At 31.1% G+C, this 27,689-nt stretch overlaps 1 protein-coding gene across 1 annotated transcript; it reads left to right on the forward strand.

Annotated features, from left to right (window-relative positions):
• Positions 1–7,751: 7,751 nt before the first annotated feature.
• Positions 7,752–13,028, forward strand: LOC140446588 (uncharacterized). The gene is made up of 3 exons (XM_072539155.1): positions 7,752–8,075; positions 8,778–10,532; positions 11,094–13,028. The coding sequence occupies exons 1-3, from the start codon at positions 7,752–7,754 to the stop codon at positions 13,026–13,028; spliced, it is 4,014 nt and encodes a 1,337-aa protein (XP_072395256.1).
• The last annotated feature ends 14,661 nt before the right edge of the window (positions 13,029–27,689 follow it).

The following is a 27,689-nucleotide window of genomic DNA, read 5'->3' on the forward strand; positions in this document are numbered from 1 at the left end:
TTATTAGAAAATTCCCAAGAAAAGCAAAAATCAATCGTTGGTTTCCACCATTTGTCTGGAGAATCTACGTACCAGCATAACAAAGTAAGTTACTGAGAAATTTTATATTCCTGTCTTACTTTCCTTTTACTGGTTATTCTTTTTATTGAGTATAGAATTTTGAATTTAACTAAGTTTTTGCCGAACAAGAATATTTTTCTTTCTTATATATATACCTACTCTTGTTAGAGATTTCTAATTTTGAAATTCTTTTTCTACAGAGTAGATTATTTTAAAATATATTTGTATTTGAAAGTTTAATAAAAAAGAAAATTTTATATATATTATAGAGAATATTTTTTTAATGCAAACTGATATTGAGGATCTAGTTGTAAATCTAAACAAAATGGCACTTAATCAAACACCTACTATTCAAGCAGCTAAAGCTCTTGCAGACTTTTTACCTACATTTAATGGCGATTCTCTGAAACTGGAAAGTTTCGTACAAAGATGCGACAAATACTATCTTACGTACGGACAAACCACAGATAATACATTAAATGATTTTACTTTCAATGTTATTTGTTCAAAGTTACAGGATAATGTTTTAAATTTTATTATGTGCCGACCAGATTTAAATACCTGGCCTCTAGTCAGAGAAACGTTAAAAAATAATTTTGGCGATAGAATTGATAGACAAACGCTCACTAAAGAATTTTTACAATTAACGAAAGGTAGAAACGAAAACATTCTTGATTTTGTTGCGAAAATTTCCCAACTTAAATCAAGAATAGAAGTTAAGATTAATTCAGAAACAGAATTAAATGCGGATAGAAAATTAATATTAATGGATCAAACTGAAAGCAATTCTATCGACATTTTATTAGCAAATGTAGACGAAAAAACAAGAACAATATTAGAAATTAGAGAACCTAGAACATTTATTCAAGCTTCAGATATTATATCTAGACAATTTTACAATGATCAAAGAATTCAATCTTTAAATCCTTTTAATAAATTTAATAAAAGTAAACCCAATTTTCAAAATCATAAATATATGCCAAATTCGAACCAAAATTTCAATTTTAATCATAATTCTAATTTTAAAAATTTCCAAAATAGTACAAATAAACATTTTCAACAAAATCGACCTAATTTTTCAAATTTTAATCATCAATATACAAATATGCATTCTTATTCGCATAATCCTAATTTTAACCATCCCAGTCATTCAAGGCAAACATTTCCTAGCCAACCTATAAATATTCAATCAAAACCAATTCATAAAAAATACTTTACTAATGAACAAGTATTCGGTAAACCAAAACATGTTTTCGATCCAAAAAATGCTCCAAAAAATACATATCAGCCAGAACCAATGTCCACCACATCGAGAATGCCTTCCGTTAAACAAAAATTTCAATTCCAACAAAGGGCTCCTCCTAATTTTCAAATAGAAGAACTTTATAATCTATCGGAAGATGAAATTGAAAATAATCCATGTTCATGTTCCTGTTCTCAAAATTATCATTCCTATTCTCCAAATTCGAAAAATTACGAATACGAATCTCAAGATCAAAATCAATCAAATTTTCCCGAGCGTATTCAGCAAAGTCCAAACGATTAGCAAAACAAATCGATCTAAATAATATAGTCCCTAATTCACTGCCATACATTCAAATAAATTTTCCAACTCCAATAAAATTATTAATAGACACAGGATGTCACCCATCTCTTCTTAGACCTTACGTTGCAGAAAAATATTTCCCTGATAAAATTACTCGTCATACTACTCCTATAATTACTTGTGCAGGATCAAGAGAAGCACAATTTAAAGCTAAAATTCCCCTTTTAAAAGAATATAAATTATTAGATTGCCTAGATTTTGTACTATTTGATTTTCATAATTATTTTGATGGAATTATCGGAATAAGAGATTTACGAAAATTACACTTAAATTTAGATATAAACAGTGGAATTCTTTTTAACAAAACCGCAATGATACCGCTGAACTATAGGAAAAATTTTAATATTCAAAAAATAGAAATTCCCGCTTTATCTACGATAATAAAAGAAGTTTATACCTCATTGCCTAGTGGTGATTTTTATTTACAGGAAATAGAAAACCAAAATAAAACAATAAAAATTCCATCTAGTTTAATAAACATAAACAACGGAAAGACCAAAATTGAATTCATCAATAAATCTTTCCACACTGAATTAATCAGTATAGATGATAATTTTTTAAACAATTTTGTGGAAAATATTGAAACAAACAAATATAATTACTTTTCCATGGAGGAAGTTATGAATATTTCCACAAGTAGTAATGATTTTAATGTAGAAGAAATAAATGATAATATAGAAGAAAATTTTAGAACAAAACACTTAAACGAAGAGGAAAAGAAAGCACTTCGGATATTAGTTAGAGAATATCGAGACATATTTCATCATCCTAGTAATAAATTAACATTTACAAATGAAGTAAAACATAAAATTAAAACTAGTGATGAAATTCCTGTATACTCTAAGACTTATAGATATCCCTTCGTACATAAAGAAGAAATAAGAAGACAAATAAGTAAAATGTTAGAAGATGGAATAATACGACCATCTCAAAGTCCGTGGAGTTCCCCAATTTGGATTGTTCCAAAGAAGCTAGATGCTTCTGGAAAACAAAAATGGAGAATTGTAGTAGACTACAGAAAACTGAATGAAAAAACAATTGATGACCGCTATCCTTTACCTTCAATTCAAGATATATTAGATAAATTAGGACGATGCCAATATTTCACTACATTGGATTTAGCCTCCGGTTTTACACAAATCGAAATGGATGAAAATTCAATTCTGAAAACAGCGTTTAATGTAGAAAATGGTCATTACGAATATCTTCGGATGCCATTTGGTCTTAAAAACGCATCGGCTACGTTCCAAAGGGTAATGGATAATGTACTTAAAGACGTATTAAATAAAATATGCTTCGTATATATGGACGATATAATCATATTTTCAACTTCTCTTCAAGAACATGTTAGTAACATAAAACAAGTATTCAAACGATTAAGAAAAGCTGGATTAAAAGTACAGCTCGATAAATCTGAATTCTTTTGTAAAGACGTAGAATTTTTAGGACATGTTATAACTCCTCAAGGTATTAAACCAAATCCAAAGAAAATATATGCAATAAAAAACTTCCCAATTCCAAAAACAGCAAAACAAATTAAATCATTCTTAGGACTTATCGGTTATTATCGACGATTTATTAAAAACTTCGCTAAATTAACTAAGCCTTTAACTTCTTGCCTCAAAAAAGGTGTCCAAATTAAACATACTCCCGAATTTATTGAAAGTTTCGAACTTTGTAAAAATATTCTAATGAATGATCCCATTTTGCAATATCCTGATTTCGAAAAATCTTTTAACGTAACAACCGACGCCTCTAATTTTGCAATCGGTGCTGTTCTCTCCCAAGGTCCCATAGGTAATGATTTACCTGTTGCTTTCGCATCTAGAACTCTAAATCCCGCCGAATGTCACTATAGCACAATCGAAAAAGAACTTTTAGCCATAGTTTATGCTGTCAAATATTTCAGACCCTATTTATATGGTACAAAATTTAATATTGTCAGTGATCATAAACCTTTGCAATGGCTTTTCTCAATAAAAGAACCAAATTCCAAATTAATAAGATGGAAGTTAAAATTAGAAGAATATGATTATAATATTATTTACAAAAAAGGTAAATTAAATACGAATGCAGATGCTCTTTCACGAGTAGAAATTCATCCTCTCGAAACTGAAGATGATAATCTCTCAGTCTTAATGAACCTAGACCCTAGCGAGTTTATTGGTTATGAAACTGAAACGCAACTTAGAAATTTAGACTCTCAAGAAATTATATCTAGATCTCCTTTTAATTTTGATAACATTTTATCAGAAAATATAGATATTAATCCTTATCAAGATATAACACAAGAATTCATAGATGAAATCATTGATACAGAATTACCAACATCAAATAATGTCTCAGAAAATATTGAAAATAAAACATTAGCACCTGAACAAACACCTGAAGTAAATTCCAGTCCAAAAATCAAAATCCTACAAGATATTGTTATTTCTAACAAAGAAGAAAATAAAAAAGATTCAGACGACTTAGAAACTGTTCATACAAGTCTAGAAGATCCTATATTAAAAATACCTTATACAGAAAAAGCTATAAATGTATATAAAAATCAAATTATAATATCCTCTAGTAATACTACACAACCAAAAAACACATATGTAAAAATATTTGATAAAAATAGATACTATTGGCAAATACCTAAAGAAAATTTTGAAGAAAAACAATTTTTATGTTTAGTAAAAGAAATTATAAGACCCAACAAAACATATTGTTTATTGTTTAAAGATAAAAATCTAGAGATACCATTTATTCGTTTCATGGAAAATAACTTTAAAAATAATGCATTTTTCCTTATTATTTCAAATAAATTTCTAACAGACATAACAGACGAAGAAGAAAAAGCAGAAAAACTTAAATTCTATCATGAAACTAAAACAAGTCACAGAGGAATTAACGAAAACCTCGCTGCGTTAAAAAAGCATTTTTATTGGCCAGATATGGACAAAGATATTTCAAATTATATTAACACTTGTGATTTATGCCAAAAATCAAAATATGAAAGGCATCCCACTTCTCTTGTTTTTAAACCAACACCAATCGGAAACTCTCCCCTAGAACATCTATATATTGACACATTCAAATTTAGTAGTCAAAATTTCCTAACAATCATTGACAGTTTTTTCAAAATTTGGTCAAGCATATCCTATTAATTCCATAAATGCTGTTGAGATAGTAAATAAATTAATATTCTTAAAGAAAATCAAAACCTGATTAGTAAACAAATAACAATAATGGCACAAGAATTAAAAGAAATAATAAATGTTGAAAAAGCTTTCTCATTAAATATAGTAATCGATAATCTAATAAATCAATTACATGATTTGCAAATTGTTATTAATAATATAGAGACCGCAATATCATTGGCAAAATTGAATATTCTTCATAATTCTATTATTAAACCTTCTCAACTAGAATCAATAATTACAAGTCTAAATACAGTATATGGAACACAAAATATTCCAAAACTTAAAAATTTTATGAATTATTATAATCTCTTTTCTACTCAAGTTCAAATTCACAAGAATTTAATTATTTTTAAAGTTCATACTCCAATCGCCAGTAATTCCTATAGATATTTCCAAATTTATCCTATACCTCTAAACAACCTTACAATTATTCCTGACCAACCTTTCCTACTTCTCAGTAGCAAAGAAAATTTAATGACAGCCAAAAGATGTCCCGAAATTGAAAATTATTATTATTGTTTAAAGAAGACTTTGCAAGAAAATTCTCAACCATGCTTAAGTAAACTTATACAAACTGGAAAAAAATGAATGTAAAAGTACAAATATACATTTAAAGAAAACCACAATATCAACTATTAATTCTAATCAACTAGTAGTCATTCCTGTTAATTTAGCAACGTTAGAAACAAATTGTGATAAAAATGGAATATATAAAATAAGCAAACCATCAGTCATCACTATCGGAAAATGCCAGATAACAATCAACAATCAAATATATGAAAAAGAAGAAACAATCCACGAAGAATATATATTCGACTTACCAAGATTTGAATATAAAGAAAATATAACGAATCTACCCATACTAAAATTGAAAACATTGGATAGCAGCGAAATTAAGAAAATACAGAAAATAGCAGAAAATATAGAAATGCCCGAACTAAAAGAAGTCCCAACATATCACAACTGGACCAACTCAAGTTTAATTATTATAATTGTACTAATAATTCTTGTTTTAGCAATCTTTAAGGCGTTCAAAAGTAAATTCAAAGAATACTGTACCAAAAGGAAAACCCAGAAGACAAAAAATGGCTCAGAAAAACCAAGTCCCTTGTTTTCAGAGCTTAAGGAGGGAGGAATTATATAAATATAAACAAAATAATTCCATTGGAATCCGCCGACCACAGTCCATCCGATGAGAGGATATAAATAGGCCTGCACTTGTTTATAACGATTATTCATTAATTAATAATTCAGTTAATTGTATTAAGAGCGTGTATTTATATTTCGGCAAATAACTATTTTGTATTGTATTTTGAAAATAAAGTTTTTAAAAACAAAGTGTCTACAAAAATAAACTTAATTACCGTCTCTTCTCGTCTTTACCACTCTTGTTGTCATTCGGCTTATATCGTACCTCCGGTAGAAAAGAGTCAAAACTCAAACGTTGTTTTGAGAAAATTGATGTTAAAAATTTTAAATGAGTTGACCATCTATTTGTCAGTTTCATAACAAAATGTCACTCTCAGTGTTATCGGTGCATTATTTTTCTCAGAAATTTCAATTTTTGCAGTTCCTAATGAAAAAATAGAAACATGCCAAATATTGTGACACTTTAAACACAAAGAAAAACAGAAAAAACTTTTGTATTTATTATTACAAAGAGTTATAGAATGCTGAATAACAACTGGGAATGTGATTATTCTTTACTAAATCCAAAAGATCTCTTTAATGCTAAGTACACTTTTGTAGGCCTGTTGTAAGGTACTTGTTGTAAAAACAACCTGTATAATATTGTAATCGTAGTATAGTTATTTTATCAAATTGTGAGCTCAGGTCGGCAGCTCTCGTGTTAACGTGTGTGCGACTGATGCCCTTCATAAGGGACCCGTCCTCCCCTCGATATATGTAACTTAAGACAGACAGTGCCAATTTGCCTCTCGGCAAGAAAAGGCCGTGTGTGTGTGATCTCGAAAATGTGCATGGTGCGTAAGCGATAAATGCGCTTGTAAACCCGGTGTTTTGTGTTAAAACGTATATAGTTGGTCTCTCTCAATTTTATCATTTCATGTATATCTGTTACTGCCTCCCCGCACTCACTGTAAAGCTAATATTTGTATAACTCTTTATGTAACTATCAGAATTGCGATAATTGTCAATGTTTGAACCAGCCCTTAAGTCTATTGTGTAAATAAATCGAAGGAAAATACCTCTTAATTGTTTTATTGCTTCAGTGGTCCTTTATAAATATTTTGAAGCAATTAGGTGTTCAAATACGCCTCTCTTAAATGTGGATAGTTTGGCAACAAAGTTTACCCTTTCCATCATTTGTGGTCTCTTCGAACCGAATATATTGTATATCGCAATTCCCGTTCTGATTTATCTTCATAAATCAAATTAATTTTCTCTTATTTTAATTCTCTTCCCATAAAAATTAAAATAAACTCCACAAAATAAAACGTATAAGATATAAGATAAACAATCTCACGGCACATGGAACAGTACGTCACCACGCAAGTGTTTGAAGTGTTTCCACCCAACAATCTTAGATGTTAGATTTATCGCTCTTCGAGGTGCATCTCAAGTGAAATTGCTGACAAGAAACATGTGATGTGACTATGGATTTTTATGGATTTTTTAGATTCATGTCTATTTGGTGAGTTCGTTCCAAAATATATTTTTATAATCACGGTACAGGGACATTCAAAAGTTCGAACGCATATTATTAGTATACAGGACGAGTTTATATTTCGCAGGATTCGTACAGACATTATTTTCTGAGACTCTTGTTTATTATACGGGGTGGACTAAGCTGTATTTTAGACTCTAAAATTGTTTATTTTTCGTGTATCTCTCATAGATAAATATCTCGCAAAGCTTTCGATACATCTCTAACCGCAATGGATCAATTAAAGAAACAACGCAAACCGTTGAAATCAAAAATCTCTCGTATCTCTAATTGGTTAAGGGATAACTCTACTCAAGAAACGGATCCCTTGCAGTTCCAACTCCGTCGTACTGAATTAACGAATTGTTACGCCAAATATGATGACCTCATGGATCAGATTGAGGAACTGGACGAAGACAACACTGAAGAACGCGATAGGGAAGAAATTGAAGAAAAGTACTTCTCAACTCTGGCAGGTCTTCAACATAGAATGGAGATGCTCCAACCTCCTTCACACCAGTCCAGTTCCACTTCTCCACGTTTAGCTAGTGCTAAAGTGACTCTTCCCGAAATTAAAATTCAAATTTTCTCAGGATGCTTCTCAGAATGGAGTGCATTCTATCAGCTCTTCGAGACGTTAATTATTAATAACCCGGAACTCAACAACGTCCAGCGCTTTGTTTATCTCAAATCTTTTCTACGCAACGAACCTCTCCAGTTGGTAGAAAACATCCAAGTTTTAGAAGAAAACTTCCAAATCGCGTTAGAGACTCTTCGAAATCGCTACGAAAACAAATCGCGCGTAATTAGTTTGCTTATACAGCGTCTTTTGAAAGTTCCATCCTTAGTCAAAACTAATGCAAAGGCCTTACGTGAATTTTTGGTCACCGCAAAACAGACCTTACTCGCGCTAAAAAATATGAATGTACCCATCGAGCATTGGGATCTCTTATTAATAGAAATATTTTTGCAAAAAGTGGACTTTACTACTCACCGGTCTTTCGAATACGAGTTAGGGTCAAAAGATATTCCTACGCTAAATCAATTCTTTGATTTTTTAGAAAAAAGGTGTGACATTATGGAAAAGTTAAACTCCTCAGATAATAACGATAAAAAAGTTATTAAAACAAACTCTAAAACGGTTCTCTTCTCTTCGGCAAGTAATAAAAATAACTCATACTCCAAAACATGCGTATTTTGTAATAATGCTACACACACTATTTATGCATGCACAAAATTTGCTAATCTTTTCGTACAGGATAAGTATAAATTTGTTAATGAAAACAAACTATGTCGCAACTGTTTAGGAACTAAACACTTTTCACAAAATTGTTCGTCTCAACGTTTATGTGGTATATGCAAGAAAAGGCATCACACACTCTTGCACAATGACCATGAAAATAGCTCTTCTTCTAGTAGATCTTTTCAACGACAAAATCACGCAACCTCTCGCAATGTACAAAACACTTGGTCTGATGGTGAAGCCGGTCCAAGTAATTCTGTCTCTCTCTCTGAATCTCAAACCTCTCAGGTGTCAAATGTAATGACTTCTCTTTCTGCTCTGTCAATAAAGCAGGATGTTCTGCTGGCAACCGCTCTAGTCACTATTTATTCAAAGCATGGCGTACCCATACACGCTAGATGTATTTTAGATAGTGGATCTCAGTCGTCATTTGTCTCTAAAGATTTGGTTCAAAAATTAAATCTCTCTCCTTACAGCAAAAGGTTACAAATCTCTACTATCTCTGAACATAGTTCATTCTCGAACAAAATGGTCGATCTAGAAATTTTTCCATACAAAAGAAATGGTAATGGTTTCAAAATCTCCTGTGCTATTTTAGACAACATAACTTGTAGACTCCCCCAGGTATCCATAAACAGAAGTAAATTTAATATCCCCTCTACAGTCACTCTCGCAGATCCCACCTACTCTGTCCCTGGAAATATAGATCTTCTTCTTGCCAGTGACATATATAGCGAATTGTTATCGGATGGTTTAATACGTTTAGGTAAAGGACTCCCTGTTCTCCAGAACACACACTTAGGGTACATTATGTTTGGTTCTTTACCTCCTTACGCACTTCACAAAGGAATTTATCGCTCACAGTTGTCTCCTACACACTCAAATGTCTCTTTATTTGTCCAGTCCACATCTGAGGAAGATAAGCTCGATAATATAATTCGACAATTCTTCGAAGTCGAAGAAGTGACCCCCTCTGTTAAAATCTCCTCCTCTGAGGATCTGGCTGAACAAATATTCACTGAAACAACTCAAATTCTACCTTCTGGTCGGTTTCAGGTAAGGCTTCCTCTCATTTCTGAAACAGCACATAAAATGCTGGGCAATTCTTACAATATGGCTAGGAAAAGGTTTATTAGTTTAGAAAATAAACTCTTAAAACACGAAAATGTATACTCTCAATATAAAGCATTCATCAATGAATATGTTTCTCTTGGACATGCCAAAAAGGTTCCTCTTTCTCTCACAAATGTGCACTTAGAAAATAAATACTTTTTACCTCATCACTCTGTCATAAAAGAAGAATCATTAACTACCAAATTACGGGTGGTTTTTGATGGCTCCATGAAAAGTTCCAGTGGCTATTCTCTTAATGACATCCTGTTGAAAGGAAAAACTCTTCAGCCTGAACTTTTCGACATTCTCCTTCGGTTTAGATTGTATACCTATGTATTCACTTCCGACATACAAAAAATGTACAGGCAGGTACAAATTCATCCTGATCACACATTCCTCCAGAATATCCTCTGGCGGGATTCTCCAGAACAGGACATCGAATGTCTTGAGCTTCAAACCGTAACTTATGGAACAAAAAGCGCAAGCTTTCAAAGTACTCGTTGTTTGATGGAATTAGCTAAAACTCATCAAAACAACTCCCCATTGGCTTCCGATGCTCTCTTAACAGGCTGCTATGTAGATGACATTCTATATGGGGCCAATGACACGCAAACTCTTCTTAAGGCTCATAATGAGATAACTGACCTACTCAACAAGGCATGCATTTCTCTTCATAAATGGTGCTCTAATTCAAAAATGTTTTTAGAAAATGTTTCTACTCTCTCTACAAACTCTGCCTATGTTATTTCACCAGAGAATGCTTCTAATAAGGTTTTAGGTCTCTGTTGGAACCCCAGTACTGATACATTTTCAATTTCTGTACCTCAATTATCAATAAAGGATAATTACACAAAAAGGGAAGTACTCTCTATTATCGCTCAAATTTTTGATCCACAAGGGCTCATTAATCCCGTAACTGTTCTTGCTAAAATTATTATGCAAAAAATTTGGATTTCTAAAATTAATTGGAATGACTCCGTGGATTCAAATATTTTAAATGAATGGTTGAAGTTTATAACTGATCTCGCTGCTCTCAAAGACATAAGCATACCCAGATGTCTTTTCTCATGTCATGAAATTTCTTCTATTGAAATTCACTCTTTTTCTGACGCAAGTTTGAAAGCATATGCTGCTTGTTGTTATATACGGGTTATCTACAAATCAAAAAATGTCTCGTGCTCTCTCATTGCTTCGAAAAGTCGTATTGCTCCTTTAAAGACCATAACGCTTCCAAGGCTGGAACTTATGGGTGCTTTATTGGCTAGCAAGCTCACCACAAAGGTGGTTGATATCAAAAAGGATAAATTGCCCTCTATTACCTCTATAAACATGTGGAGCGATTCTGAGATAGTTTTGGCGTGGCTCAGATCACATCACTCCAGATGGAATCAATTTGTCGCCAACAGGGTAGCTCAAATTCAAGAAAATTCTTCTCACTCTCATTGGAGACACGTAAAGTCTAAAGACAACCCTGCTGACATCCTCTCCAGAGGAATGATGCCCTCTAACATACTCAACTCCACTCTTTGGTTTCACGGTCCTCAGTTTTTGCAAACATTTGACCTAAATTTGTCTGAATATAGTCCGAAGTTTAATTCTAATAAATTACCTGAAGAAAGAAAAGTTGTTCTTCACACTCGAAGTGCTCAATTTGATTTCTTTGTCATGCTTTCTGAAAGGTTCTCCAGTTTCACGAAATATGTAAGGACTATAGCTTATGTACTCAGATTTGGTAATAACGCAAAGTCTGGCACTCAAAAATTATCCGGTGCACTTGAAGTATCTGAACTTCAAAATGCCGAAATGAAAATTATAAAATTATTGCAAAACTCAAGTTTCTCCTCAGAAATTGCTGATCTCAAAGGCAATAAGATTATTTCTAATAAGTCTCTCTTACAATTTGCTCCTTTTCTTGACAAAAATGAAATGCTCCGTGTAGGTGGACGTCTTAGGTATTCCGAAGTTACCTTTGATCAAAAATATCCTCTCCTCCTCCCCTCGAAAAATCATGTTGTTCGTCTGATTCTCAAAAAAGAACATCTTAGGCTCCATCATGCAGGTCCTCAGAATACTCTCTCTCAAGTTCGCCTCAGATATTGGCCCTTGAATGGTCTACGTGAGATTAAGAGGATAGTCCACGAATGTCATGTTTGTTTCAAGTTTAATGCCAAACCCTTAGCTCAAATCATGTCTGATTTACCTAAGGAACGCTTATGCTCTGCTCAAGTTTTTGCTCATGTAGGTTTGGATTTTGGTGGTCCCTTTCTAATAAAGGCCTCTAAACTTCGTAAAAGTCCCTTGATAAAGTCATACATAGCTCTATTTGTCTGTATGTCCACACGTGCGGTTCATATAGAATTAGTCAGTGGGCTCACAACAGAAGCGTTTCTTCTTACTCTCAAGCGCTTTATCAGTCGAAGAGGTCACCCTCAGACTATATTCTCTGATAATGCGACAAACTTTCTTGGGGCTAAAAATCAGTTATTCGAACTCTATAATTTCTTGAAAAATAAGGAAACTAACTCTTCTATTCAGGAATTTTTAGCCTCCTCTCAAATTCGGTGGAAAACAATACCACCTCGATCTCCTCATCATGGAGGACTCTGGGAGAGCGCTATAAAGAGCGCTAAACATCATATCTATAGATTGTTGGGCAATCTCAAAATTACATTCGAGGAATTCAGTACCGTGCTTACCCAAATTGAAGCCGTACTTAATTCTCGGCCCATTTGTGCCCTCTCTAATGATCCCTCCGATTTCACATATCTTACCCCTGGTCACTTCCTGATTGGAAGGTCTCTCACCTCGCTACCCGACCAGGAGTATACATCTATCCCGGAAAATCGACTTAGCATCTGGCAAAATCTCTCTAAGCTCCAGCAACTTTTTTGGAAAAGGTGGTCGACTGATTATCTGAATCGACTTCAAAATCGTCCAAAATGGTTTCTCCCATTTAAAAATTTACAACCCAATGACCTTGTGCTAGTTAAAGAAGACAATCTCCCTCCTCTCTACTGGTCATTGGCACGAGTGATGGAAGTCTTTCCGGGTAAAGATGGCCGAGTGAGAATTGCATCTGTTAAAACTAAGGATGGGATTTTCAAACGCACGATAACAAAATTGTGTCCCCTTCCTAGTGAAGGATTATGTTAATGTTATTAGGTTTAGTACCTTTACTCATATGTTGTTTGTATACTATTACTCATATTGTTTTTTTTTATGTACTCTTTTCTTTTTAATGCTTTTTATAATGTTAAAGCTAGTGCTTCAACTGGGGGCAGTATGTTGTAAAAACAACCTGTATAATATTGTAATCGTAGTATAGTTATTTTATCAAATTGTGAGCTCAGGTCGGCAGCTCTCGTGTTAACGTGTGTGCGACTGATGCCCTTCATAAGGGACCCGTCCTCCCCTCGATATATGTAACTTAAGACAGACAGTGCCAATTTGCCTCTCGGCAAGAAAAGGCCGTGTGTGTGTGATCTCGAAAATGTGCATGGTGCGTAAGCGATAAATGCGCTTGTAAACCCGGTGTTTTGTGTTAAAACGTATATAGTTGGTCTCTCTCAATTTTATCATTTCATGTATATCTGTTACTGCCTCCCCGCACTCACTGTAAAGCTAATATTTGTATAACTCTTTATGTAACTATCAGAATTGCGATAATTGTCAATGTTTGAACCAGCCCTTAAGTCTATTGTGTAAATAAATCGAAGGAAAATACCTCTTAATTGTTTTATTGCTTCAGTGGTCCTTTATAAATATTTTGAAGCAATTAGGTGTTCAAATACGCCTCTCTTAAATGTGGATAGTTTGGCAACAAAGTTTACCCTTTCCACCAGTACTTGTAATTGTATTGTTTTTTCTTCAGCAGAGACCTACTTGATTAAACTCTTCATCTTGATAGGAGGTTTTATAATAGAGGGTGGTAGGATTTTCTTGATTTAAATTAAAAACCTTTACTTCAGTTATCTTCACAGATTTGATGCCTCTCATGCCTATATCGTCACACAATTTTTTAAGCGAATAAAAATCCAAATAATCATATTCATTTACATGGTAGGGATCTTTCGTTTTTTTTTGTCAAACGAATGATTTGTGCATACTGACTTGACACATAAATAGGACCAGATTTTAAAATCTTCTTTATAGCCTTCTCAATATACTCCAGTCGTCAGAGACGAAAATGCCACTGAACCTCTAAAAATCATAAGAGCAAGTTAAATTTTGCCGAGAATATTAATTTTGGGACCCTAAAAAAGACGCAAAAAGTTTACGACTTTTACCCCCGAGCTTTCCCCTAAAGTAAAAACGCAAAAAAATCGATTTGCCAAAAATCTGTAAGTACACCGTAAAAAAATTTTTCAAATAAAAAATGCGGCTGAGATAATTTTAAAACAAAAATGTTAATAAGCATTTTTTTGTAGAATGAACCGTTCTCTTAGAAACAACGCTTGAAACGATCGTCGATTTTGCATGTCAGTTATGCGCGCGATGTCATAAAATTTGTATCAGCTCGGCGGTTAAAATTCGATATCTTTTGATTCAAGTAACCTACCGACAAAAATCAAGATGCGTTTTAAAGGTAAAGAGTTTAGCTTTCGTATGCAGTTTTTGTATTTTGTCGCAAATAAACTCAGATTTTATACAGATGTCAAGTAAATAAACGTGGCACGATTTTTGCCATTTTTTATAGTTTTCACGAGGTCAATACAATATGTCCCTTTCATTGACTGACCACTATGAAGTTTCGATAACTAGAGCCTAATCTTTAAAACCTATAACATGAAATTTTGGTTTTGACTTTTGGCAACTAATGTGAGGCATTTGAAATATGCTTAAAAAACGCTGGATTTAAACTTTCACACAACAAACGATCTAAAACATTTAAAACACTTTTTTTTATTTACACTATTACGTTTTCAAAAGAACAAAACTTCTGCAATAAACTGCAGCCCAAACAGTCTTCTTAAATGCATTTCCCGTGACGTGTGATTGTTTGTAATGTAAAACATTAAATTCTGCGGTTTTTATTCACATTTCAAATACCTCACATTTGTTACCACAACTCAAAATTGAAATTTTATGTCATAAGTTTTAAAGATTGATCTTAACAAATGAAAATTTTAAGACAAATTTTACTACAACTGGTCAATGAAAGTAATCAATTTTATTGATCTTACGAGAATCGTAAAAAATAGCAAAAATCGCACTACGTTAATTTATTTAACACCTTTATAAAAACTAAGTTTATTCTTCAAAATACAAAACCTACATTCGAAAGCTGCACTCTTTTGCCTTTAAAATGCATCTTGACTTTTGTCGATAGTATGTACATTTGGATCAAAAGATATCTAACTTTTACCGTCGAGCTGATACAAATTTTATTGAAGATTGATTTCGCGCACGTAATTGAAATGCAAAATCGACGGTCGCTTCAAGCGTTGTTTCTAATTTTTTACGTTGTAATATTTTTGTTTAAAATTATCTCTCTAAATACGTATTCCCATATTTCTCATGTCTTCATCGATATTATCAAGGAACCTTATTCTAGGTCTTCCCCTTATTCTCTGACCAATGGGTCTATCAATGAGCGTTTTTCTAGCAGGGTGCTTTCGTTACATCCGCGTTACATGCCCTATCCATCTAAGAGGTCCTATCTTAATATGTTTTACGATATCAGGTTCCTGGTATATTCTATAAAGTTGTATCGTCTTCTCCACACTCCATTGTCATTTACTGCTCCAAAAATTCGCCTTAGTACTTTTTTTCGAAACATCCTAACATGTTTTCATTATTTTTTGTTAGAGTCCAGGTCTCTGAACCGTATGTTAGGACTGGGCGTATTATTGTTTGTAAAGTTTTATTTTTGTATTCCTCGATAATATAATTGTGGATTTAAGGAGGAGATTGAGCCCAAAATAGCATCTATTGGCCGTGCAAATTCTGCGGTTTATCTCTCATTATTAGAACTACCCAGTGTTTTTCTATGAAATTAATTACGCATGAATCTGTTTCATCACTCTCCCTATTTCTATGCTCTTTATGCCAAAAGTGGCATTCCGTTGAACCATTTTTTCAAATCAGACCCAGAAGTTGTAGCAATTCAACTTCGATTTATAATAAAAAACAGATACAGTTCCTTGCGGCGTAGGAAGAACTGCTTGCAAGTTATAGACTAATACAATGTAATTGGGATTAGCCTTCGCCTTTTCTTGATCCTTTTCTTTTCTCTATAAATCTTTTTCTTCCAAATGTAATACATACTTGTATTCCAATATTTCCTTAGCTTCTCCTATGGCATTTTCATACGCATCACACATCTCACAGCGATCTTTTGTGGGTATAAAGAAACTAATATTAAACTCTGTGTTAAAAATTTTTGAGAACATCAATAAATTTGCGTACTGTTGATTGTTTTCCTGGCAATTTTGTCTATAGTCATTAAATATATAAGTTAAATTTTTTCCACCTTCGATGTATTGCCTATTGGTTTTCTTGCGAAGATAATGGCTTTCAATACAAAGAATCGATCGAATGTGCTGACGAATTCCGTCTTTAATCGATAGATCCTCTTTTTTTATGGTTTTTGTGTTTATATCTTAAGCCTACTTCCAGGAACCCTTTTTGTCAACGACCGTCCTTGTAATTCGAATGTCGATATCTAGCTTAGCTATAAAAAAGTATTTGCATACGCGAACTTGCTTATTATTATTTATATGAAAATAGTATGCATTATAATGTTATCTAGGCCTCTCTGCACTGCTGCACCTGTACGCTGTTTTGACTGGTTTGGGCTGAGCATTTCAGCATTTATCTCCCCAAGCAGGTCTGATACTCCTGGCAACAATAGGTTTTTGTGATTTAGATCTTGAGGTATATGCTTGGCCAGAGTTTCGTAATTTTTTGGCTTTGTTACTTAACCAGTTTTCTGCCACTGCTACTCGCTTTTTCCCTCTTTTTCTTAGGGCTGGGAATTTTGGTTTCTGCTGGTTGAGACTTTGCTGACTGGGTGTTGCTAGTTGAGTATCTGGTACTTCAGGTCTTGATGCTTGTAAGTTTGCTGCTAGAGTGTCTGCAACTTTAACGTCTGGTACTTGAATGCTTGCTGCTGAAGTATTTACTGCTTAAGAGTCCGGAAGTGAAGTGTCTGCTACCTCGCATACATTGTATGTATTCGACAAGAAGCCATTGCAACTTGGACTATCACTACTGCTTGAACTACAACTATCACTTGATATAGAAGACGAGATGTCTTACGATGTCCGAGATTTGAAGGTCATCTTTGAGTTCTGATGAAATGTCAACCCGTGATAATGATGTACTAGGCTTATTATTATTGTTATCGGTAGTTATGACATAGTTTTCATTATCATAAGTAACAAATGTAGCATTTTCCTCTTCTAAAAAATGTCTTTCTGAGATTTCTGAAAAACATTATTATAGGTAAAATAAAAATTTTGTTATTCAGGCACGCTATTTTTTTATTATTTAATATCAGATTAGCTGAGTTTCGCACTTGATCTGGTGCATAACGCTCTGATTTTATTTTCTTTGCAATGGCCATAATTCTGCATCTCCTTGAACTCGATGAAGTTTGCATATTATGGAACCTGCCTGTTTACTGCAACAAAAATAATAATAAATAAAAACTAGGAAGGATGACACGCAGTCATAAACAAGAAAATAATAATCATATTCCAAAAATAGTTTGAAAAAATATACTTTCATATTCAAAAAACTGACTCAACTCAAAATGTAATACTACTCAGGACCACGTAAAAGCACTTTCTTCGTTTACAACTTCGAAAAAAACTGTCACAACACAAAAAAGAACAATATTTTACTTATTGCAATTATCAGATATAACTAATTATTCACACAAAAACTGTCACAATTCTAAATGTGACTCTTTTCAGGATTAAGCACTACGTATAGATTGTCAAAAGTGTTGACTATAAAACCGAAGTGTCAGTGTAAATAGTTCAAATATAAGAGTGGCGTTTTTATGGAAGAAAGTACGACTTATTTCAATACTTATAGCATATTCATTTCAATAATGAAAGTCTAGTCTTGGAATATAAGGTAGACGAAGAATTCCAGGTCTATCTAGTCAGTGGCTTGAAGAGTCCACTGGTTGTCGATGTAGTGGGATGTGAACCCATAAAAGCATTTATCAAAAACCGAGATCCATCCATCGACAGTCCATATTTTGGACGAATTAGCTGCAAGGAACAGGATCATAGCTTTTTGGAGTGTTTGAAAATGTCTAAGAACCATGGCCTTTGTAGCATTCCTTTTAAGATATGGCTTTAATCATATTATCCAACGATGTAAAAAAAGCTTGAATTTCATCGTCGTCGTAAAATGAAAATGAAACATATTTAGAAGCCAGCTAGTCTACAAGGTTCTCCTAAAAAGTCGTTGATCTTGATTCACAACCTTTGAAAACAACACCAAGCTGTAAAAAACACATGTATATATTAAATCTGCTAATTTTGTTTAATCAATATAAATTATTAATTTTGGCCTACATAAACAATTTTTAACTCCAAGAACATTTCAAGTAGTGCTATATCCCATCTTAGAGAACAACAAAATAGAATGCCACAAGAATCGATTATCAACCATACTCTATTTTTATTAGCAATAAACACAATAATAAAAACCCTTGCGAAACCTGTTCTGGCAAGACTCTGTGCTGATGACCTAATTATTTTATAAAACATTAGTGCGAAGTATTATGACATATGGGGCTGAAAATTGGATCATAAACGAGAAAAACAGCAGTAAGATAGTAGCAACAGAGATGGAATGCCTGCGAAGATGCTTCAGAGTAACAAGAATGGATAGGAGAAGTAATGACGAAATAAAGCAAAGTACATCAATAGAAACAGACATAACTAAAGTGGTATGGAGATGTAAGAAGAACTAGCGACAGCAGATGGATAAAGAGAATATCCGAATGTAGCCCCATAGGAAGGAGGAAAAGAGAACGACCCCGAAAATTCTGGAGGAACGAAGTAGACGACGCCATGAGTAAGAGAGACCTACACGATCGAGAATGGGACAACAGAGAGAGATGGAAACGGTTGAGCGAGGGAATGCAGTGAATACTGTAGAATCCCAGAATATATATATATATATATATATATATATATATATATATATATATATATATATATATATATATATATTGTGACGATTAGGGTTTATAGAAAATAATTTATAAGTTATATACTACATAATATTAGATATTTGGTTGTTTTAAATAAGTTATATACTAGAGAATTTAATAAAAATATATTTATGTGAGGGCATTTTTAATAAATTAGCATAATAATTGTAAAAAGTTGTATTTTAATATTGTAAATATATATAAGTGAGCCATGTGCTTAGGCAACCAAAAATACTCTCGGAGATTGACAGATATTTATACTCTGAAGTGACGTTTAAAAATATTTACGAATATAAAGTGGGTTATAATAATATATTGTTTGAAATGTGTATTTTATTAAATTAGAATGTTAAGTTACTAATTTAATTATATATTCTGATCTGAAAAGCCTAAATGTAAACAAAATTATTAATAGAAAAGAATGGAATTCTCTGGATCTCCGGAGATGGCCATGTTTGCGAAATGGTTTGTTCCAGAAAATTCATACAAGTATGAAATAGAACAAATTGGAACATGATCTCTTACGAGATGGTTCTAGAATGTCCAAAAGATATAAATACCCGTGATTTGGATTCAAGATGGCAGTTTTTATTCAGAAGAGGCAGTTTTTATTCAGAAGAGGCAGTTTTTGGAAGTTTTTAGTCAGAAGTCAAGCAGTTTATTATGAAAGTTAGTTGGAGTCAGTGAATCAAGTACAAATAGTCAAAATGTTTAATATAGTGAGTTAAATGAAGATTAAAAATTATGCATATAATTTAATGCACATTTATAATTATACACAAATAATTATTGAAGATAAAAAAGGGTATATTGGAAGAAATTAAATTATATTATGGTTGGAGATTAGTATAAATCAACTTATAATAATTGGATATTGGTATATTGAAAAGAAGAATAAATATAAATGCTGTTTGCTGGTTTGGTTGGTGGTGTATAGATGCTGGTGAAGAAAAATATATCTTAAATTGGTAGAAGCTGATAATTGAAAAAAGTAATTTCACAAAAAACAAGGATAACTGAAGTACGAAGACATTCAGTGGTGATTAGAATCTATATACTTAGTGGAAAATAGTTCATTTAGGCATTCAGTGAAAGAAAGGTACAAAATTTTGTTAATATAATTTAGTTAGTGTCATAACAATTTCAATTTTGAAGATAGTTTGTTTAAATTTTAGATTGTCTATAGAATTTAATTAGTTTTATAAGAATATCAGTTTAAAGATAGTTTATTTTAAATTTACATTGACTAGGTTAGATATATATGTGTGTTTCATAATAGTTATAATAAAGATAATTTAAAAAAGTACTTACAAGCTAATTCTTTGAGAACCGCGATAAAAACCCTATATATTATATTATTAAAAATACTCATTGCTCATCATTCAAACAAAAAAACACATCATAACAATTTGGCACCCAACGCGGTGGCTCTCTATTTAAAAGAATTAGTTTGGGAAGATAAGTGCTCTCATATAATTAAATTAATTATCAGTAGAAAGAAAAAGTATAGATTTTAATTTTAATTATATTTGAACAAGTAAAGTCTCAAAATGTCTCAAGGAAAGAAAGGTACAAGAAGCAAAAAGAATGAAGAAGATGTAGAAGTAGAAACACAACCTATACAAGAGGAGAGTTTAGTTCAAGTTCCACAAGATACTGCAGAAATGAATCCAGAAAGAGAGGAAAATGTCAATATGGCAGCTTTGATGTCATTAATGATGCAGATGAACAAGACAATGGAAGAGAATTCAAAAGAAATCAAAGAAGACATGAAAAAAATGGAACAGAAAATGGAAGAGAATACGAAAAAATTGGAAGAGAATTCAAAAGAAGTCAAAGAAGACATGAAAAAAATGGAACAGAAATTGGAAGAGAATTATAGAAAATTAGAAAAGAAAATAGAAGATAATAATAATAAAATTGTAAAACAAATGGATAAAAAACTTGAAGCTGCAGAGAAAAAAGTAGCAAATGAAATAAAAAGTATACGGAATGACTACAAGAAAAGGATAGACAATGAGAGGAGAGAAGTAAAGAGGATTATTCAAGATAATAAGATAGATATAGAACAGAAAATAGAGTTACAGAAATGTAACTTAGAAGTAAAAATTAACGAAGACAGGAGAAACACAGAAGAAAAATTAGACGATATACAACAAAATATCCAAATAAATTGTAATCAAATAAGAAATGTGGAACAGAGAATAGATGATATTTCACAAATGAGAGACATAGGGAGACCTTACTTAAATTTAACAAATGAGACTGGGATTAAATTCTCTGGTAATATAAAAAATTTGCATCCTAGAGTATACATAAATAGTTTAAAACATAAATTAAGATTTGTGAATAATATTAATGATATTAAAGATTATATTAGAATGACATTAAATGACAATGCAGCAACTTGGTTTGCTAGTATTGAAAATGATTTAGATAACTTTCAAACATTTGAAAATAAATTTTTAAATTATTATTGGGGTGAATTAGAGCAAGCAAAGTTTAGAGAAATTCTATATTTTGGAAAGTATAATCAAAATTTAAAATCAAATATGGTAGATTATGCATTGAAATTGATAACAGTTGCAAAATATTTAGAACCACCACTTAGAGAGGATGAAACAGTCTTAAATGTATCTAGACATTTTGATGCTGATGTTGTCCAAACAGTAACTGTACAAAATATTCAAACAATAGATAGTTTTATTAATTTTATTCAAAGAATACAAAGAGGCAATATGACAAGTAATAATAACAACAGAAAAAACAACAATACTTTTCAATATAATAAAAATGATAATCAACAATATAGACAATCATATAACAATAATACTAGGTATGGTGATAATTTACAAAATTTTAATAATACTAACACTAATCCAAATAGACAGAACTTTAATAATAATACTAGTTATAATAGACAAAATTTTAATAATAATACTAATTATAATAGACAACATTTTAATAACAGTACTAATAATAATAGACAAGATTTTAACAATAGAAGAAATACAGAACGACCTAACTATAACAGACAGGTAAATTGTGTTCGAAGGAATAGAAGCTGCGAAGGCAGGGAACGAAGTAGTACAAGGCAGGAGAATGTGAGTAGAAGTCATAGTAGGGAAAGACATAGGACATCAGATCCAAGTGGTCAGATACAATCTGACAATTCTAATAATCAAAATTTTGTGCAGTAAACTTTCTGAATTACAAGTTAGGCCATTGCTATTATGAAAAACCTTCTGAATTTATTTCTTTAGATGAAGAGAAAATTATTGAATCTATTAATTTAATTTATATAAATGCTTTGGCCAAAAATAAAATGATTAAGATTATGATAGATACTGGTTCAGAAAGTACTTTAGTCTCGGAGAATTTTATTTTTAATACATTAAAACTATCAGATATAATAAAGATTCCAAAAATTAAAATTATTGGTGCAAATAATAAGAAGTTGGGTGAAATTGATAAACTAGCCAATTTTAAAATTAATATTCTTAATAAAGAAATTAATATGCAAGGATTTATTGTCAAGGATTTATGTGTTGATATATTAATGGGAAATGATGAATTGGAAAAGAAGAAAGTAAAGATAGATTTTGAAGAAAAAATGGTAACTTTGGAAGGGCAAATAATTAAATTTATGCAGAAAGATGAGGTAGAAGAAGGAATAAGAGTTGATAGGATATTATTAAAAGAAAATAATGATGTTTATGAAGAAGAAATGTATTTTGATGATAGGGAAATGTCCCAGAAGAATGTAAAGAATATTTATTGTAGTGAATATTTAAGGAATGGAAATTTTAAGCAGATAGATGCCTACGAGGCGGAGTGCGTAAAATTGGAAGCAAGGAATAATGAGTACATAATGAAGAATAATTTTATTTGTAAAGAAGAAGATATGATAAAAGTTTTAAATTGCCCTGAAGAATATAAATCAATAGTCATTTCCATATTGCAGCAACACAAGGGACTTGTCAATAAAGAAAATAGAATTGCACAAAATTATATCCATAGTATAAAAGTTAAAGAAGAAAAAGATTTTAAAACAAAATCATACCCAATACCATATAAATACAGAGAAGAAGTAAACAAAACAATTAATAATATGTTAGAAGATGGGATCATTGAGAAGGCAGACACACGTTTTATTAACCCCATAGTAGTAGTACGAAAAAGATCAGGTGAAATCAGGTTATGTTTGGATGCAAGGAATATTAACAAGATTACTGAAAAGCAATTTGAAGCACCAATGAGTATAGATGGAATATTAGGAAGAATTACAGGAATGTCATTTTTCACTAAAATCGATTTACAGCATAGTTTCTGGTTAATACCTCTAGAAAGAAAAAGTAGACAGTATACAGGATTTCAGATAGATGGAGTAGTATATCAATTCAAAGTAGTACCATTTGGACTTCAATCATCTTGCAGTGCTCTATGTAGATGTCTTCATGATATTTTGGATCAATATGAACATTTTGTAATTCACTACATTGATGATATATTAATTTTTTCTAAAACGGCTGAAGATCATGAGAAACACCTAAAAACTATAATAAATAGATTAGACAAAGTTGGACTAAAAATAAATCAAGAAAAATGTACATTTTTTCAAAAAGAAGTCATATATCTAGGTTATAAACTTAACACTAAGGGAATCGAAATGGATCCAGAACGGACACAAGTCATTCAGGAATATAAAACACCACACAATTTAAGAACTTTAAGAGGATTTATTGGAATAATTAATTATTATAAAAGGATGATACCAGATCTAAGTATAAAAGAAATTCCATTACTTGAACTACTGAGAAAAGGTGTAAAATGGAGATGGGATCAGAGAAGAGAACTAGCATTCCAAGAAATTAAAAACATTTTTCTGTCAAATTTGAAAATATACTATCCTGACTACACACAGCCATTCATATTAAGAACAGATGCATCAATAGAGAGATTATCAGGGGTATTATTACAAATACATGATGGGGTCGAATACCCAATACAATTCATTTCAAGAATTACAAAGCCACATGAAAAGGGTTACTCAGTTTCAGAATTAGAACTAGCAAGTATAATACACTGTGTCACAAAATTAAGATTTTATTTGTTGGGTAATGAATTTACAATAGAAACAGATCACCAAGCTTTAACGTCTATATTAAATAACAAATATGGAAACAGTAGAATACATCGGTGGAGTCTAATACTTAGTGAATACTGCTTTGAAATCAAATACATTTCTGGAAAATCTAATATAGTGGCAGATGCTTTATCAAGGTTAGAAAATATACCACAAAAAGGGCAGCGAACAATAAAAATTGGATTAAATCAATTAGTAGAAAGTACTGGATTATATTCTAAAGAAGAAATTATAAGAGATCAGATCAATTTGAGTGAAAAACAAAAAGTCCTTAGGAAAGATGGGGTATATTATAAAATAATAAATGGCATAGAAGTATATGTAATAACTAGAACTTTAGCAAAGAAAATATTGAAAAATTTACATAACAATTATATGCATATTGGTTCAAGAAAGCTATGGATGCTATTTAGGGACAATTATTTTGCAAAGAATGACATAAGTATAGCAAAAGAAGTTACTACCCAATGCCCAATATGTCAACTAAACAAAGAAAAGAATTTCAAAAACCAGAACACATATAAATCTAATGTTGTATATGAAAAACTAAACACAGTTTCCATGGATTTTATTTCAAATTTAGTTCTCAGTCCAACAGGAAAAAAGCATATACTAGTGATAGTTGATTTATATACAAAATTTATTAAACTATATCCCTGCTCTAGAACAAATGTTAAAACATTAAAATTATATATTAATCAATTTTTCGAAGAAATAGGACCATTTAGAAATTGCATAATAGATAATGCTACATATTTTAACAACCAAAAATTTCGGACATTTTGTGAGAAAAAGGGAATCAACATTCATTTTACAAGTATCAGACATCCTCAGGCAAATCCTGCAGAAAGATATATTAAAGAAGTTATAAAATATTTAAGGATACTGTGCCAAAACCAACATGAAACTTGGCAGCAACATATACCACAAGTAGAATATTTTTTGAATAATACACATAATTTGAATACAGAGGAAGTACCAGAATATTTAATGTTTGGCCATATAGGAAACAGAAAGTGGATTAGTGAATATAATCAGGATATGTTAGAACAAGTAATGCAGAAAGTGAATAACCGAATTAGGAGGAAAGCTGAAAAATATATCAGAAGACAAAATCGAAATATAAAAAAACCAATCACATTTCAAAAAGGAGACCTAGTGTTAATTCGTTCACTTAGAAAAAGTAATGTTAAAGAAAACCGTTGTAAGAAATTACAACCAATGTTTGAAGGTCCATATACAATTGAAAATCAGAATGGACTAAATAGTTATGTGTTAATAGATGCAGAGAACAGACTAAGAGGCCTGTTTCATATCAATGACATCTTTAAGTATCATGAAGAGATTGAATAATCTTTTCTATACCTTTTAACACTAATATACAAATACTTACTGTTACTATAACAGATTACTGATATATCCATTTTATTCAATAGACTTGATCTGTTAAATAGATGGTAGATTTCATTGTTGTGAATAAATTTGACATCATACTTGTTGAATTTTGTACATATGGAAATTGTTTGGTACCCTAAAAATCATAATTTGGGGTTAGATACAGAATTGATTGTGTAAATGTCTTTCTAATATAATAATAAAGTGTAAAACTTACCAATTCATATGGATGAAAGCTTGTTAAATGGAAATAATTCCTAAAATTTGTCTATAAATAAACATAACACAATAATAGATGATTAGATTATGTTTATTTTCTCCGTAGTTTCCATTGCTTCATTTGACATGACAGTTGACCATAGAATAGCCGAACTGTAATCCGTTGTTCTCTGTTTTGACATAGACAGCGAACAGGGATGTATTTAACACATTTTAAATAAAAAAAAAATTGAATTATTAATTTATTAAATTTAATAAGGTATGAGAAAATTAATATTTAAAAAAATAATAAGTAAATTATTTATTTTAAATATTATTTTTGGGGTATTGTGACGATTAGGGTTTATAGAAAATAATTTATAAGTTATATACTACATAATATTAGATATTTGGTTGTTTTAAATAAGTTATATACTAGAGAATTTAATAAAAATATATTTATGTGAGGGCATTTTTAATAAATTAGCATAATAATTGTAAAAAGTTGTATTTTAATATTGTAAATATATATAAGTGAGCCATGTGCTTAGGCAACCAAAAATACTCTCGGAGATTGACAGATATTTATACTCTGAAGTGACGTTTAAAAATATTTACGAATATAAAGTGGGTTATAATAATATATTGTTTGAAATGTGTATTTTATTAAATTAGAATGTTAAGTTACTAATTTAATTATATATTCTGATCTGAAAAGCCTAAATGTAAACAAAATTATTAATAGAAAAGAATGGAATTCTCTGGATCTCCGGAGATGGCCATGTTTGCGAAATGGTTTGTTCCAGAAAATTCATACAAGTATGAAATAGAACAAATTGGAACATGATCTCTTACGAGATGGTTCTAGAATGTCCAAAAGATATAAATACCCGTGATTTGGATTCAAGATGGCAGTTTTTATTCAGAAGAGGCAGTTTTTATTCAGAAGAGGCAGTTTTTGGAAGTTTTTAGTCAGAAGTCAAGCAGTTTATTATGAAAGTTAGTTGGAGTCAGTGAATCAAGTACAAATAGTCAAAATGTTTAATATAGTGAGTTAAATGAAGATTAAAAATTATGCATATAATTTAATGCACATTTATAATTATACACAAATAATTATTGAAGATAAAAAAGGGTATATTGGAAGAAATTAAATTATATTATGGTTGGAGATTAGTATAAATCAACTTATAATAATTGGATATTGGTATATTGAAAAGAAGAATAAATATAAATGCTGTTTGCTGGTTTGGTTGGTGGTGTATAGATGCTGGTGAAGAAAAATATATCTTAAATTGGTAGAAGCTGATAATTGAAAAAAGTAATTTCACAAAAAACAAGGATAACTGAAGTACGAAGACATTCAGTGGTGATTAGAATCTATATACTTAGTGGAAAATAGTTCATTTAGGCATTCAGTGAAAGAAAGGTACAAAATTTTGTTAATATAATTTAGTTAGTGTCATAACAATTTCAATTTTGAAGATAGTTTGTTTAAATTTTAGATTGTCTATAGAATTTAATTAGTTTTATAAGAATATCAGTTTAAAGATAGTTTATTTTAAATTTACATTGACTAGGTTAGATATATATGTGTGTTTCATAATAGTTATAATAAAGATAATTTAAAAAAGTACTTACAAGCTAATTCTTTGAGAACCGCGATAAAAACCCTATATATTATATTATTAAAAATACTCATTGCTCATCATTCAAACAAAAAAACACATCATAACAATATATATATATATATATATATATATATATATATATATATATATATATATATATATATATATACATATATATCTAATTATACATAAAAGACAAGAACGTTAATCATATGGCGTCAATATTACAAGAACAATTAAATAAACTAACAAATTGGTCTCAAAGT

This window comes from Diabrotica undecimpunctata, chromosome 7 (genome assembly GCF_040954645.1).
Source record: "Diabrotica undecimpunctata isolate CICGRU chromosome 7, icDiaUnde3, whole genome shotgun sequence".
Lineage (NCBI taxonomy): Eukaryota > Metazoa > Arthropoda > Insecta > Coleoptera > Chrysomelidae > Diabrotica > Diabrotica undecimpunctata.

What these genes read in the sequence shown, in the direction of transcription:
- LOC140446588 (XM_072539155.1), top strand. Translation starts at nt 7,752, where the DNA reads ATGGATCAATTAAAGAAACAACGCAAACCGTTGAAATCAAAAATCTCT. An exon ending in CACGTTTAGCTAGTGCTAAA is followed by an intron (nt 8,076 to 8,777) that starts GTGACTCTTCCC and finishes CTTTTCGTACAG; the next exon opens with GATAAGTATAAATTTGTTAA. An exon ending in TAACTGACCTACTCAACAAG is followed by an intron (nt 10,533 to 11,093) that starts GCATGCATTTCT and finishes GCTCCTTTAAAG; the next exon opens with ACCATAACGCTTCCAAGGCT.